Genomic DNA, 12,592 nt, shown 5'->3' on the forward strand with positions numbered 1-12,592 from the left:
ATTATTTCTACAGAAATAAATTCTCTGTTTCGTCTTGGTGTGAAAATTCTAAAATAAATGACTTAAATGATGCCATGGAAAAACTAAACAGTATAAGAATAAAAGTGCAAAATAAATAGCAGCACTGACTGAAAAGGACAACCAGGAAAGTTGAGGCCAAGCTAAGGCAAAGAACCATTAGTTGATGGCACAGTAGAGTCAAAGCAGGAAGTAAAAAGTTAAAAGCAAATCAAGCATTTCGCGTTTCCTGCCACTTAACGGAACGTTGGAGTGCAATTCGCGAATATGCGTTTGACTTGGCTGCAACCAAACTACCCAAACAACATTTTGGTTAGAAAACGATTAGAAAATGATTCGAATTCCAATGTTTTTCTCTAAGGTAGAAGGTTAGAAGATGATTAGAGAAATTGGCGAGAATTGTAGCTTGTTCTACAAAAATGGGACTTAGTTCTCAGTTATCAAGACAGAGGTTAGATCGTATCCTAACGTTGAATTCTAATTGGCTTCTAATGTCTAGTGTTTTTCTAATAATTCTCTAATCGAATTCTAACAGTATTGGCGCTGCAAATTTTTCACAATATATGCATAAATTTGTTTTCTAATATTTTTCCGCAAATTTTTTATAAAAATATGGTTCATTCTACAACAAAAAACATAAAAATATAATTCCTAAACTTTGTGCAAAACTCCCGAAAATTCAGCAAATTTTCAAGCAAATTTTCAACTTTTTAATCAGGTTTTTTAGAATTTTTGAGTATGCAGTTTTGCAGGCCATTAAATTCTGGTAAAACAACTTGCTCGGAGTATGTCAAAAATCGCATTGATTTTTGAGAATTTTTTTTGTTGAAGGTGTTTTGCATTTTTTCCATATAAAGTATTTTCGAAAAAAAAATTTTGTATGGAAGACTGCGTGAAAAAAAAAAATTGCCAAAAATCAACGGTAATTCGTAGCTACTTAAACCTTGTACTTTATTATAATAAAATAAATTGGGCTGCAAATCTGCATACTCAAAAAAAAAAAAATGATTAAAAAGTTGAAAATTTGCATGAAAATTTGCTGAATTTTCGTGAATTTTGCACTAAGTTTAGGATTTATATTTTTATGTTTTTTGTTGTGGAATGTACCATATTTTTATAAAAAATTGGCGGAAAAATATTAGAAAGAAAATTGTTGCATATATTGTGAAAAATTTTACGTGCCAATACTTTTGCCGGCACTGTAGTTCTATATACTCTGATTTTCGATTCAAGAGCTACATTAGAATTCAAACGTAAAATCAAAATATTCCTTTAACGTTAGAGATTGTGTTTGCTGGGTACGCAAAGATGCTCATCCACTCACCTGTAGTTGAATATCAAATTGAGAAACGCCATTAACAGTCCAATTACGTTGAGTATTAATTTAAACTTTTCATAGTCATCTTTGTAGCGAACTTTGTCGTTTCTGTTCAGAATTGATACGTTGACATCGCCGAGTATGATCTGCAAGGGACGAACATTGAGGCAAGAAATTAATAAAATTAATGCATAGGTAAAAGATATATGTAACTTATATGAAGTTGGGAAATATGAATGTACATATGTATGTAGTAAGTTCTGATTAATATTGGATTAAATTAAAAATGAAAAAGAAATCACAGAAAAAGTGCCTTGAGAAAGTACTGAATGGTACTCGTAGAATAAAAGTTTCGCGAGCAAAAGGAAAAAATGAGGCTAGAAATTAATCAAATTAATGTATGTATAAGTAAAGAAGCACTTGTAAATACACATAATATGTGCATATTATGTACGTACACATTTATGTGGTAGGTAATGAAAAATGACAGATTCGAGTTTAAACTGAAGAAGAACTAAGCCAGAAGCAGTGACTTTGAAAATACCAAATTCTATGTGTGTAAAAAGACTTTGGAAATCTTTAAATATAGATATCATAGAAAAAGCACAATATAAATAAATAAAATAAAAGAAACCAGTACTAAAAGGTGTGGAAGAAGGATATACTACCATCCACCGATTTGTCAAACTCCAATGGAATGCCCATCGAACACTTAGCAGATACGGAAGGATTCCAAAGCAAACAAATTGTTGAGATTTGCATTGCAAATTGTTTGCTGACACCAGCTAAATAATCAATGGATAATAGCTATGAACGACAGAGCGTGACTCAAAAATCAAATGTTGTTGAGCTATATCTACACCAACAACAATCGAAATGCAAAAAAGGCAAAGTGCGAATGATGCAAAGCAATGCAAAAAAATGAAAATGGACAGTGCTTAGTTTCATAAATAATACCAGAAAAGGTCAGCGGAAGTTAAAAGAAACGAAGAAGATAACGAAAACAAAACAATTATAAAAAGAAGACACCGAGTGAATTTAACGCAAATAAAATAACTAAATCCGGAATAGCATTCGAAGAGTGCAGAATACTATGTATGTATGCCATTTGATTTTTTATACACGAGCACACTGATCAACAATCTCTTCAAGGGAAATAAAATTATTACGGAATTTTCGAAAAAGGGCGTGGTACCGCCCATATCACTTTATAAGTTTATCTCATTAACTCTAACTGAACATACTATCGAAGATGTTTGAAATACGGGTAAAAGCACCCCAGCTCACCATGTAACGGTAGTTTTCGGAAATGTGAAAAAACTATATTTAATACGTGCACCGGATATTTAACGTTCGGGTTCGCACGAACTTAGGCTTCTTTATTTGTTTTAATACATTTTAAATAGTTAAATTTTAAAGAAACAGCACTATAAAGAAAAATTTGATAGATATTTAAAAGTCAGTCAATAAAGTTTAGGAAAAGCGAATTTTTTACAATACGCGCAACTATTTTTTAAATATTTTATTTTTCGAGAATGCTTATTTTCTTTTTTACATTCTGTATATGAAAAAATTCGTTTTAATTTTTGAAAACAGAAACGTTGTTTTCAAAGTATCAAGGAACTTTAACTACTTATAAATATGTAAAGAGTTGAAATGTTGATTACTCATTTTACTCGAAATGTTGATTAATCATAAAGCAAATTACTCAAATATTTTTTTTTTGGTTAATCAAAAATCTTGATTACTCGAGTAACTGAACTTTTGAGTAATTATAATTTCTAATTAATCGAATAACTGAGTTATTTACTTTATGATTAATTCAAATTTTGAGTAATCAATTAATCGCACAGCCCTAGTCTAGACTTTTATAGGATCTTTGTAAAGCAAAGGTTTTATGGCAATGAATGGTGTCTGGACACACAACATTGCAAGTTGATAAAAGCGTTGTAAAATTGCTAAAAATCAATTGTAAGTCCTAGCTACCTCAAACTTGCACTTTGTTAAACCAAAATTGAATGGGGTAAAAAACTGCATTTCAACAGAATTTTCTTTACTTTTGCATAAGGTTTGGAACTCTGATTTTTGGGGTTTCTGTTGCAGAATTAACCATATTTTTATAAAAAAAGTTTTAGAAAAAATAAAAAATTTTTTAAAAATAGTTGCCCGTATTGTAAAGAATTCGCTGTACCTAAACTTTATGGACTGACTGTATGTACATACTAAATTAATTAACCGTCAAATTAATAAAAAAGGTGTGCTTCATAAATAGAAAACTTTTATAGAAATCCAATATACATACATACTACATCCATTAATACTATTTTGAAATAATTTTTCAGTAATAACTAAAAATTTTATTGTTGGAGCTGCATACTACCAAACAAAGATGAACTTGTCTCTTTGCGGCCCTGTGAGCTCAATATACTACCGAAGCAAAAGTATGTAAACACTTTCACTGCACGTAGATATAACCTTAATATAGCGATAAAATAACGCTTGATATCGATATGGTTTAAGATCGAAATCAATTTGCGTTTTTATCGCATGTCAATTTTCTCTAAAAACTAAACGTAGACTGGGGGCTAGCGTACTATAAACTTACTTCAGTAAGCCCGACGTTTGGAGAATGTTTACTCCAAATATTGTAATTCATTTACTACCAATTATGGATTCAACAAAAGTGATCCCTTATTTATGAATTGTGAGTAGTGTTTGGAAAACAATTTTTAATAAACGACTTTATGCAATGCATCGTAAAGTAAGTGGACAAATTATTAAAAAAAAATTTGATTTACGACAACGCCGACGATGACAATGGAGTAGTCCAATGCATTCGTACTAACCTAGCGATCAGATGGTGCCGAAAATTATTCATTTTTTTTAATATATATTTATATGTATATTTTTTATATCTTTACTGATTTGTATTTCGCACTCATATTAATTAATTTATTTACACATTTAATAAATAATATTATTTATAAAAATTGCTGATGGAATGCATCTCACTCAATACGATCGGCTACAACAGCATTGCTCTAGAGTCTAGACAGCAAAAGTTTTAAACTCTTATGCATACATATTTTCAATTGAAATTGTTTTCAAATATCCACCTCAGTGTATATTCAACTTACCTCAACCTAACAAATTGTAAAAAAGTTGGAGATGTTTGGAAAATTTGGTATTTCACAAACTAGTTTTTTTTTTAATTTCATTACATGTTTTTAGTTAAAAAAATTGAAATATCTTATAAAACGATCTTAAAAAGTAAAATTTTAAAATTCCGCTGCCCAAGGATTCGAGCCTTGAATCTCTCGCCAGATTTTCAGATTAAAGCTGGCAAAGAAGCTTTTTTGTAAGACTCTTGTGCCATAATCGTTCAAACAATCTTGCCCTGTTAGACACCCATGTGTTGAAGCTCAATAAGAAAATTGTCAAGATTTCCCTTGCATGATGAAAGGCATCATATCCATATCATTCAATCTGGCGTAAAATGTCGTGTCTTTAAGACGCATAATAAAAGTAGTTAAAGGGTTAAAAATTCGTATAAAAAATTCCTTCCAATTTCTTTTATAGATCTTTGAAGACAAGTTATCGATTTCCATTCGATTTGAATACTGTTTGATGATCTCATGGCTGCTTACATGCCAACCTTGCTCAACCATTCCCATTTTTATAACCATGTTTTACGCGATTGGTCGCCAGAGGTGCATCTTTAATAATAAACGAAAGCGAGCGTAATATTGTTGGATGGCAGTACCCACCCTTCCCATTAAGAATATAGATTTTTTAGTGGCGTGCTTTACGTTTTTCCCTTTTTGTTCTCTCAAACGGACTTTCTCTTTACTATCACTCATTTTCAAATCATTATTATTAAGTGCCTTTGACTAAAATAATGGAACTCAATACATTTTACGAATTTTACACAATGTATGCAAAATTTTTTATTTAAACTTTTTTCCGCATATTTTTCATACAAATATAGTTCATATAGCAAAAAAATAAAAATTGAATTTCTTAACTTTGTGCATAACTCAGGAAAGTCAATAAATTTGCTAGAAACTCGCATTTTTCTAATAATTTTTTTAGAAAATTTTTGAAAATGCAGTTTTTATATATGGAAGAAAATAACACCGTCAGCACAAAAAGTTGACAAAAATCAACGCAATTTTTTAGCAACTCCAAACTTGCTCTTTATTATACTGAAGTGTAACGAGCTACAAACTTATTTTTCTAAAAAATCTGATTAGTAAGGTGCAAATTTACTGAATTTTATTTTTGTTTTTTATTGTAGTATGAACTAGGGCTATGCAATTATTCGATTACTAGAGCAAGTTGGTTAATCAGTTATTCGGGTAATCAATTACTCGAGTAATCAAGATTTTGATTACTTAATCGAGTTACTCAAAATACGATTACTCAAAAAAATTCATTTTGCTCATTAAACGAGTTTGCTTTAGAAAATGCTTGACTTCTTTTTCAGCGTACATATGAAAAAAATATTTCATTTTAATTTTTGAAAGCAGAAACGTTGTATTCAAAATATCAATGGACTTCTATTTCTTTAGACCTATGTATGTAAAGAGTACTTTGAAAATTTGATTACTCATAATGTTGATTAACATAAAGCAAATTATTCAAATAGTTTAGTATTTAGCAAATCAAAATCGTGATTACTCTAGTAACTGAATTTTCGAATAATTAAAAAAAAAAATAGCGGAAAGTATTAAAATAAAAAATGTTACACACATTATGCAAAATTATCTGTGCTAATACTTTTCTCCGGCAGTGTTTTTATGTATTCAGCTCTTAACGTCACATTTCAAATGACGTTAAGCTTATTTAGGGAGTTCACAAGGTGTTGTATACTGTCGTACTGTTGTATGTCATAAACTTTAAACGGCTAAAACTATATTTAAGGAATTCGCAAGCTAACATAAAAGTTTTATTATGAAATTTCACACAATTAAAAAATAGTTGGTGGTGATTTCATGTCCTCTAAACATTCATTTAGCCGTTAAAAACTTTACAACATACAACAATACGACAAGTACGACACCTTGTGAACCACCCAATTGTGATGCGATTAGTATTATCTAAGAAAAATCTTCTAAGCTTTTTGTAGCATAACCCCTTAATCTTGTCTGGTTTGGCGCTTTAACCATCTGAAGAGATTTTGGCCGAATGACCACTTAATAGTTGTTGATAAATGTGTAAATCAAACACCCATTCACAGGCAAGAAGTTCAGCTTGAGAGCCTCCCAAATCTATGTATAATACAAGATTTTAATGTTCAACTACTCACCTTCAGATACAAGCCGGATTGGGCGGGTAGTGACTGTTCGATTTCATGAATCTGTGCTTTTCGTTTCAATGTGTTTTTATGTAATTCCTCCACTTTTTCTTTCTCTTCCGGCGTCTGAGGTGTTTTGCATCTGAAATGTAATGGAAAAAAAACGCAGAACGGATGCATTTAGAATTAATAAACTCACATTAAAGAGATTAGAATTTTTTATTTTTATTTTCTTAATTGAGGAAATAATGCAAAATATTAAATAAAAAAAAAAAAATATCAGAATGATGTCATAATATAAATGGTTATTGCCATTAAAGTCAGCATAGATTGCAATGTGTTGACAATAATTTGTAAAAGCGATGGAGCGTGTAATACAATATCAACGATGAAATCATATACGTACATACATACATACATAGTATATAAAACAATAAGAGGTACAATTGACAGCAACTGGCAAAGGTTAACATTGGTAATTACATACATATAAACATTTTAGTGCGTTGTCGGACGCAATTATTTTAGTGGCACGTTTGCTGTAACACAAAATCTTATCTTTCGTGGGCAGTTCATTCATTGTTGGTGTTTAATGTTTTTTTAATGACCAAACTAAACGTACTACATATAAAGCTTATGTTAACATGCAGAAATTGGGTAAAGTTCATTTTCTTTACTGATAGCATTTACCATTCGATAATAGTAGATACGATAAGCGAAAATCGGTAAACCCAATGAATAAATTTTGCATTCGAATTTGAATTGGCTGAGTGATTGAAATTCGAAAGATATCGGTTTAGGTTATAGTTACATACATATGTACATATGGAGATACACGTAAGAGCATTAAATACAACTTTAATAATAATAATAAATTGACTTCTCCTTCGATTTGTAGCTTTGCACCTCGATGTTGACGACTCCAAACGGCGAATACTGGGCTCGAACCCAGCCCCTACGAAATGATAGTGCGCATTGCTAACCACAGCGGCCGCAACGCTCACTATTAATTAAGCTTGGTTGGTATACACATGGATCTCAATTCCAAATATGTATTTGTAAAGTGAGGGAGCAAGAAATGGATGGGTTTTATTTTTTTTTTTTGCTATACAACTTTTATTTTTCATTTTAAAATATACATACATATATCAAACTTTAATAAATTTGTTCTGAAATTAGTTTTTCACACGTGCATCGCGTGCTGCTTGTCAATACATATTTTCAATCGGTGGTATTGCATGCATGACATTCATTGTACTAATTACTGATAGGCATTCGTATTAATCAGCTCTAATTAAAATACAAACGTATAGTTGTTTTGATAACCCTAGATGACAGACAGTTTACTAGTGATTTCCTGTGAAGTCATTAATTTGTTATATTTCTGTGAACTTTGGATCGTGAAATTCGGGCGAAGCCGAATATTTAATACCCGGCGCACGTATTAAATATAGTTTTTTCACTTTTCCGAAAACTACCGTTACATGGTAAAGGGCCGGTTCCAGCTCTCAAGCAAAATGGAAAAGAAATTTTGGCTTTTACAATCAACCATCAACAATAGCGTGGGCCGAAAATCCGCTTTTTTAGAATTTTGATTGGTAATAGCAAAAATATGGTTAATTATGCTCTAAAAACAATCTGCGTAAAAGATGAAAATTTTTGGTCAATGTCTTAGGCTCGCCCGAGTCCATCATCCTCCTCATCTCCGCCGCGAAATTTCTGCCATACTCTTCCCTTTATGAACTAAGGAGGTCAGACGCGAATTAGACGTTTAGTCGACGGCGCCGAAATTCCGACAACTAACCACCCCAAAAATCCTAGGAGTGACGTTTAAGAGCCTTTTCTCCTTTTCTGCGCACGCCTTAGCCATATATATGCAACAAGCTACGGGCAGGAACAAAGTGATCAAGTTGCTAACAGAACGCAGCTCTACGTACTACTACAGGCTGTCATCTCATGTCGTCCGAGCATCACGCCCACGATGAATGGCAGATGCTGGCGGTGAAAGGACGCAGCATTATGCTATGCTGTTCCTCATGAGATGACACCCGGGAAACCACCTCAACAATGTCGCAATTCCGAACTAGGGAATCTTGAAAAACTTTTTGAAACAAAGTTTTATTTATTTTGGGGCTCCATCAGAGGAATCAATGTACCACCACACGACACGAGGTACAAAGGACCTCTCGAACTGTGTGATACTCAAGGTGCTTTCACAAAGTGCGATCGAACGACTTCTTTCACCCAATGCTGTAGAAGAAAAGTAGAGCTACAGAACCAATTTAATCGCTTTGGAGCAGTTTTTTTTTTATAAGAGTACAATTGCAGTGGTATGCCGTTGATAAAGACGTCATGGTCTTTAAAAACTGCATTGTTTGGTTTTGACTTCCTAATTTCGATATGGAAGCGCTGCGAATGGGTCTGGATATGAACGAAAACACGAATATTTCGCCTTCACTTTTTAATTAAGAAAATAGTCAGCGCATTCAAGTTTCAAGTGCAAATTTCGAGTGGCTACAAATCGCTATATTCAGCTCGCCGAAAATCGAATAAACCATTATACATAGGGTTAATCAAGAAGAAAGTGAAGAGTTACATTTGATTCACAAAAATCAGGAGTGATTTCCCAAGGGCGCGAATTTCAGTTCAAACTATAACATATTAGAGATGCCAGATCGAAATAAAAATAATCGATGCTGGAAGAAATCGTCAAAAAAGAAATTGATTCCCAAGATCGATTCATATAATTGGCAAAAAAAACGCCCTTTATTTAATTTTCTTGAAAAAAAAACAAAATACTGCCTTCTGACCAACACTGAAATTACAAACATTATTGTAAGTGTAAAACATGCATTGCTTTAACGGTTTCAGTATCTAGATTTATCCGAAAGTTATCAGGTAGCTAATATTACGACAACAATAGAACGTTCCCACGACAGTCGGGTCTACGTAACCGGAACGACCCAGATTTATATCTGGCCAAGGACTGTCACTCCAGCAACACTCCCCTAAAAGTCTTTGGGGAATTTGTATGCTGCTACAACAACAACAACAACAACAACAACAATATGAACATTCATCAGAAACTTCATAAATTCTTAGCCCTACTTAGGCAAATGGTAAATTTTTTTTCGAATTTTTGTTTTGTTTTTTTATTTGAATTTCGCGCAGCAAGAGGCTTTTTGGAATAATATTGTGCATTGATAAGAAATTAAATAATTCGTGATTTTTCGAGTTTTTTGTGAGTTTTGGAATTTAAATAGATTTTTCCGAATTGTTTTAGGATTTTTTTCGGCCGCCATGATTTATTAAAATTGCTTGCTTTTTATTGTAAAAATTAATATTTTGTTTATTAATCCGCCTAATAGCCCTTGAAACTATATTGCATTTGAGTAATTTACTGACTATTTATTTATTGTCTACTAGCTGGAAAAGTAAATATAGGCATTTTCGTCAGCCGCTATAATGGATATTCCGCTCAATCATGAGTGACTTCGATAATTCGTTTCGATGCTCTGGAAAACCTATCTCGTGATTTTGAGCTGAATTAGCTGGCAACTCTTTTTTGAGTTTACTGGTAATAAAACGATTAAATTTTGATATGCGTGTTTATAAGATGGTCATCTTAGAAATTATAGCACTTTGAAAAATTGGTCAAACTTGGATACAATGGCTGCATTTCTTTATTAATTCTGAACGTTTGGAATAAACTTTTTTGTTTACTTATTTTATAGAACTTTCCTGATGATATGTTAACGTATATTTCAAACGCATTCTCTTTATTCCGGCTATGAAATGGGATTATCTGGAATGTATAAAGAAACGCAGCCAATATGTGTTTCCAGACAATAAATTATTTAAATTGATCGGTTAAACTCATGGGTAATTGCTTAACTATCGGTGCCAGGAAAATCGTAATCATATGTGCATATGCATGTATAATCAACTATTAGAGATATTATTGCTTAATGATTATTAAATTTTTACGATTATTGTGGTACTTGACGCTTATGGATATCATGCACTCATACATATGTATGTACGTATGCACATTTTTCATCGTTAAGCTTTGGCTATACACAAAAGTACCCACCCCGCGGTTCTGCTTATATTACATATGGGGCCTTGAGAGTCAGAGTAGCCCAACGCCAAATAAAAAAAAAATATTAGAAACGATACTAGCTCGTGGCACGCCTTTTAATTTTTCTTTTACTATAATAGGTAGCACCACTTAGGTGCAATGAATTTTTCAGTAAAAGACCGTTTGTAATATTTAAAGATCCTTCTTTCTCATATTACTCAAACAAAACTTTTGTAAGTAGGCTCTTCTGGCTGTCATTTCCCTCATATAACAAAATCGTTTTAAATCATTCTCTTCCAGCAAACGAGCAATTAATATTTTAATGTATGTTTTTAAAGGTCGTGTTATATAATTTCTTTTCTATAATTAAATAGTAGAAAGCGGGTTCGTTATCTGTAGAAACATTTTAATTTCAAATAAACAGAGTTAACAAATCTAAGTTGATAAATGCGTACATGTATATATATGCACAAACAAAGGTACAGATATCAACTAAAAGCCCACAAAAAAATCATTTGGTTGAATAAACAAGCCATTAGCAAATGATAAGGGAAGGTGAATTAATCTATTACGGCAAAATTTAGTAGTAACTAACTGCTCAATATATATAATACATGCATATGCATGTGTGTGTGCGTATTTTTCGCAATTTGCAAGCATGCCAAAGTCGTACCAAAAACTCAAGGTGGCGGGCTATTAAGACGAGTTGTGCATTTTAAAAATTTTATTGCATTGCAGGAGCGCTGGCTTACTTTGTGTACATAGAGCAAATGCGTCAACAATTGTTTAAGTACATAAGTTGAATTTACTTAGCGCATGTGAAGCAAATCGCATTCGCTGGCCGCTTATCTTACATGTATTGTGAATGTTGTTATTGGCACACCGGCCGGCTGAATAAACTCAAATTATAAGCGATTTAAAACAATAAAACTGACTTTGTGTGAGATTCCGCTGGCGAATAAACAATATCAAAGTATGCAGCGAGTATTGCAAAAATAAAAAATAAAAAAACACAAAACACAAAAAACAATAACATGCAATTTATGCAAATCGCGACTTAAAAAGCGCGCATTTTTCGCCCATGTACTTCTTTAAGTGCAGAGAGTTATCACATTTTCTCCAACAAGTGTTTCCGCTGTGCAGTAAGAGTCTTACCCTAGTTTTAGCGTCGATATATGTATGTATGTACATAGGTGCACTCGCCGCATGGCATCAACTGACAACACGCAATAAATAATAAATAAATATACGTATAAATACCTAAATGCTAAGGAAGCTTTTATACCCAACACCAGCACTACGAATAGGGCCACATCTTTACAAAGAATCACTGTTTTACTTGACGCCGTTTTGTGCTACCTTCCACAAATAGCTGAATATATCAACCCCTTTGCACGAAAGTATCGTATGTGCCAGAAATCACATTTTACGGGAGAGCGTTTTTTTCTACTTTTACAAATTTCTAGATTCTTTTTATATAAAGTTCCTTACTATGTACATAATACTTTTGTATTGCACATACGATAATATCGCACACAAGAAAAAAATGCATTGTAACATACGGTAAATTATACAGTAGTACTTAACATTTTTGACGTAACGTAAAGGGATTTCAGCTACAATATTTGAAATTCCATCAAAAAGTCAGTTTCGAAAAAGAGCACATACCATAATTTGGCGCAAAGGGGTCGATACCTAGATTCAATAACTCAGATTAGATATTTTGGCGTAAATAAGTCTAATTCAACTGTAGTATGTAGATATGTATCATTTTTGCACCGTATACATTTAGAATCGATTGTTCGAAATCTTCAGAATAATGGGTCGCATGAATTAAATTTCGTTTTCATAAAGACAAACATTAACCACACTTTTGCGA

At 32.4% G+C, this 12,592-nt stretch overlaps 1 protein-coding gene across 1 annotated transcript; it reads right to left on the bottom strand.

Moving 5' to 3' along the window:
* Positions 1 to 1,318: 1,318 nt before the first annotated feature.
* Positions 1,319 to 6,812, bottom strand: LOC118754519 (transmembrane protein 120 homolog). The gene is made up of 2 exons (XM_036489396.1): positions 6,645 to 6,812; positions 1,319 to 1,482 (listed from the first exon to the last, which is right to left on the bottom strand). The coding sequence occupies exons 1-2, from the start codon at positions 6,810 to 6,812 to the stop codon at positions 1,339 to 1,341; spliced, it is 312 nt and encodes a 103-aa protein (XP_036345289.1). The 3' UTR covers positions 1,319 to 1,338.
* Between the last annotated feature and the right edge of the window lie 5,780 nt (positions 6,813 to 12,592).

Source organism: Rhagoletis pomonella, unplaced genomic scaffold (assembly GCF_013731165.1).
Source record: "Rhagoletis pomonella isolate Grant_MI unplaced genomic scaffold, Rhpom_1.0 Rhpom_scaffold_04055, whole genome shotgun sequence".
NCBI classification, from domain to species: Eukaryota; Metazoa; Arthropoda; class Insecta; order Diptera; family Tephritidae; genus Rhagoletis; species Rhagoletis pomonella.

Excerpts from the sequence above, each read along its gene's own strand:
- LOC118754519 (XM_036489396.1), bottom strand. The coding sequence starts at position 6,812 with ATGCATCCGTTCTGCGTTTTTTTTCCATTACATTTCAGATGCAAAACA. Across the intron at positions 1,483-6,644 it reads AATCCGGCTTGTATCTGAAG|ATCATACTCGGCGATGTCAA; the intron begins GTGAGTAGTTGA and ends CGTCCCTTGCAG.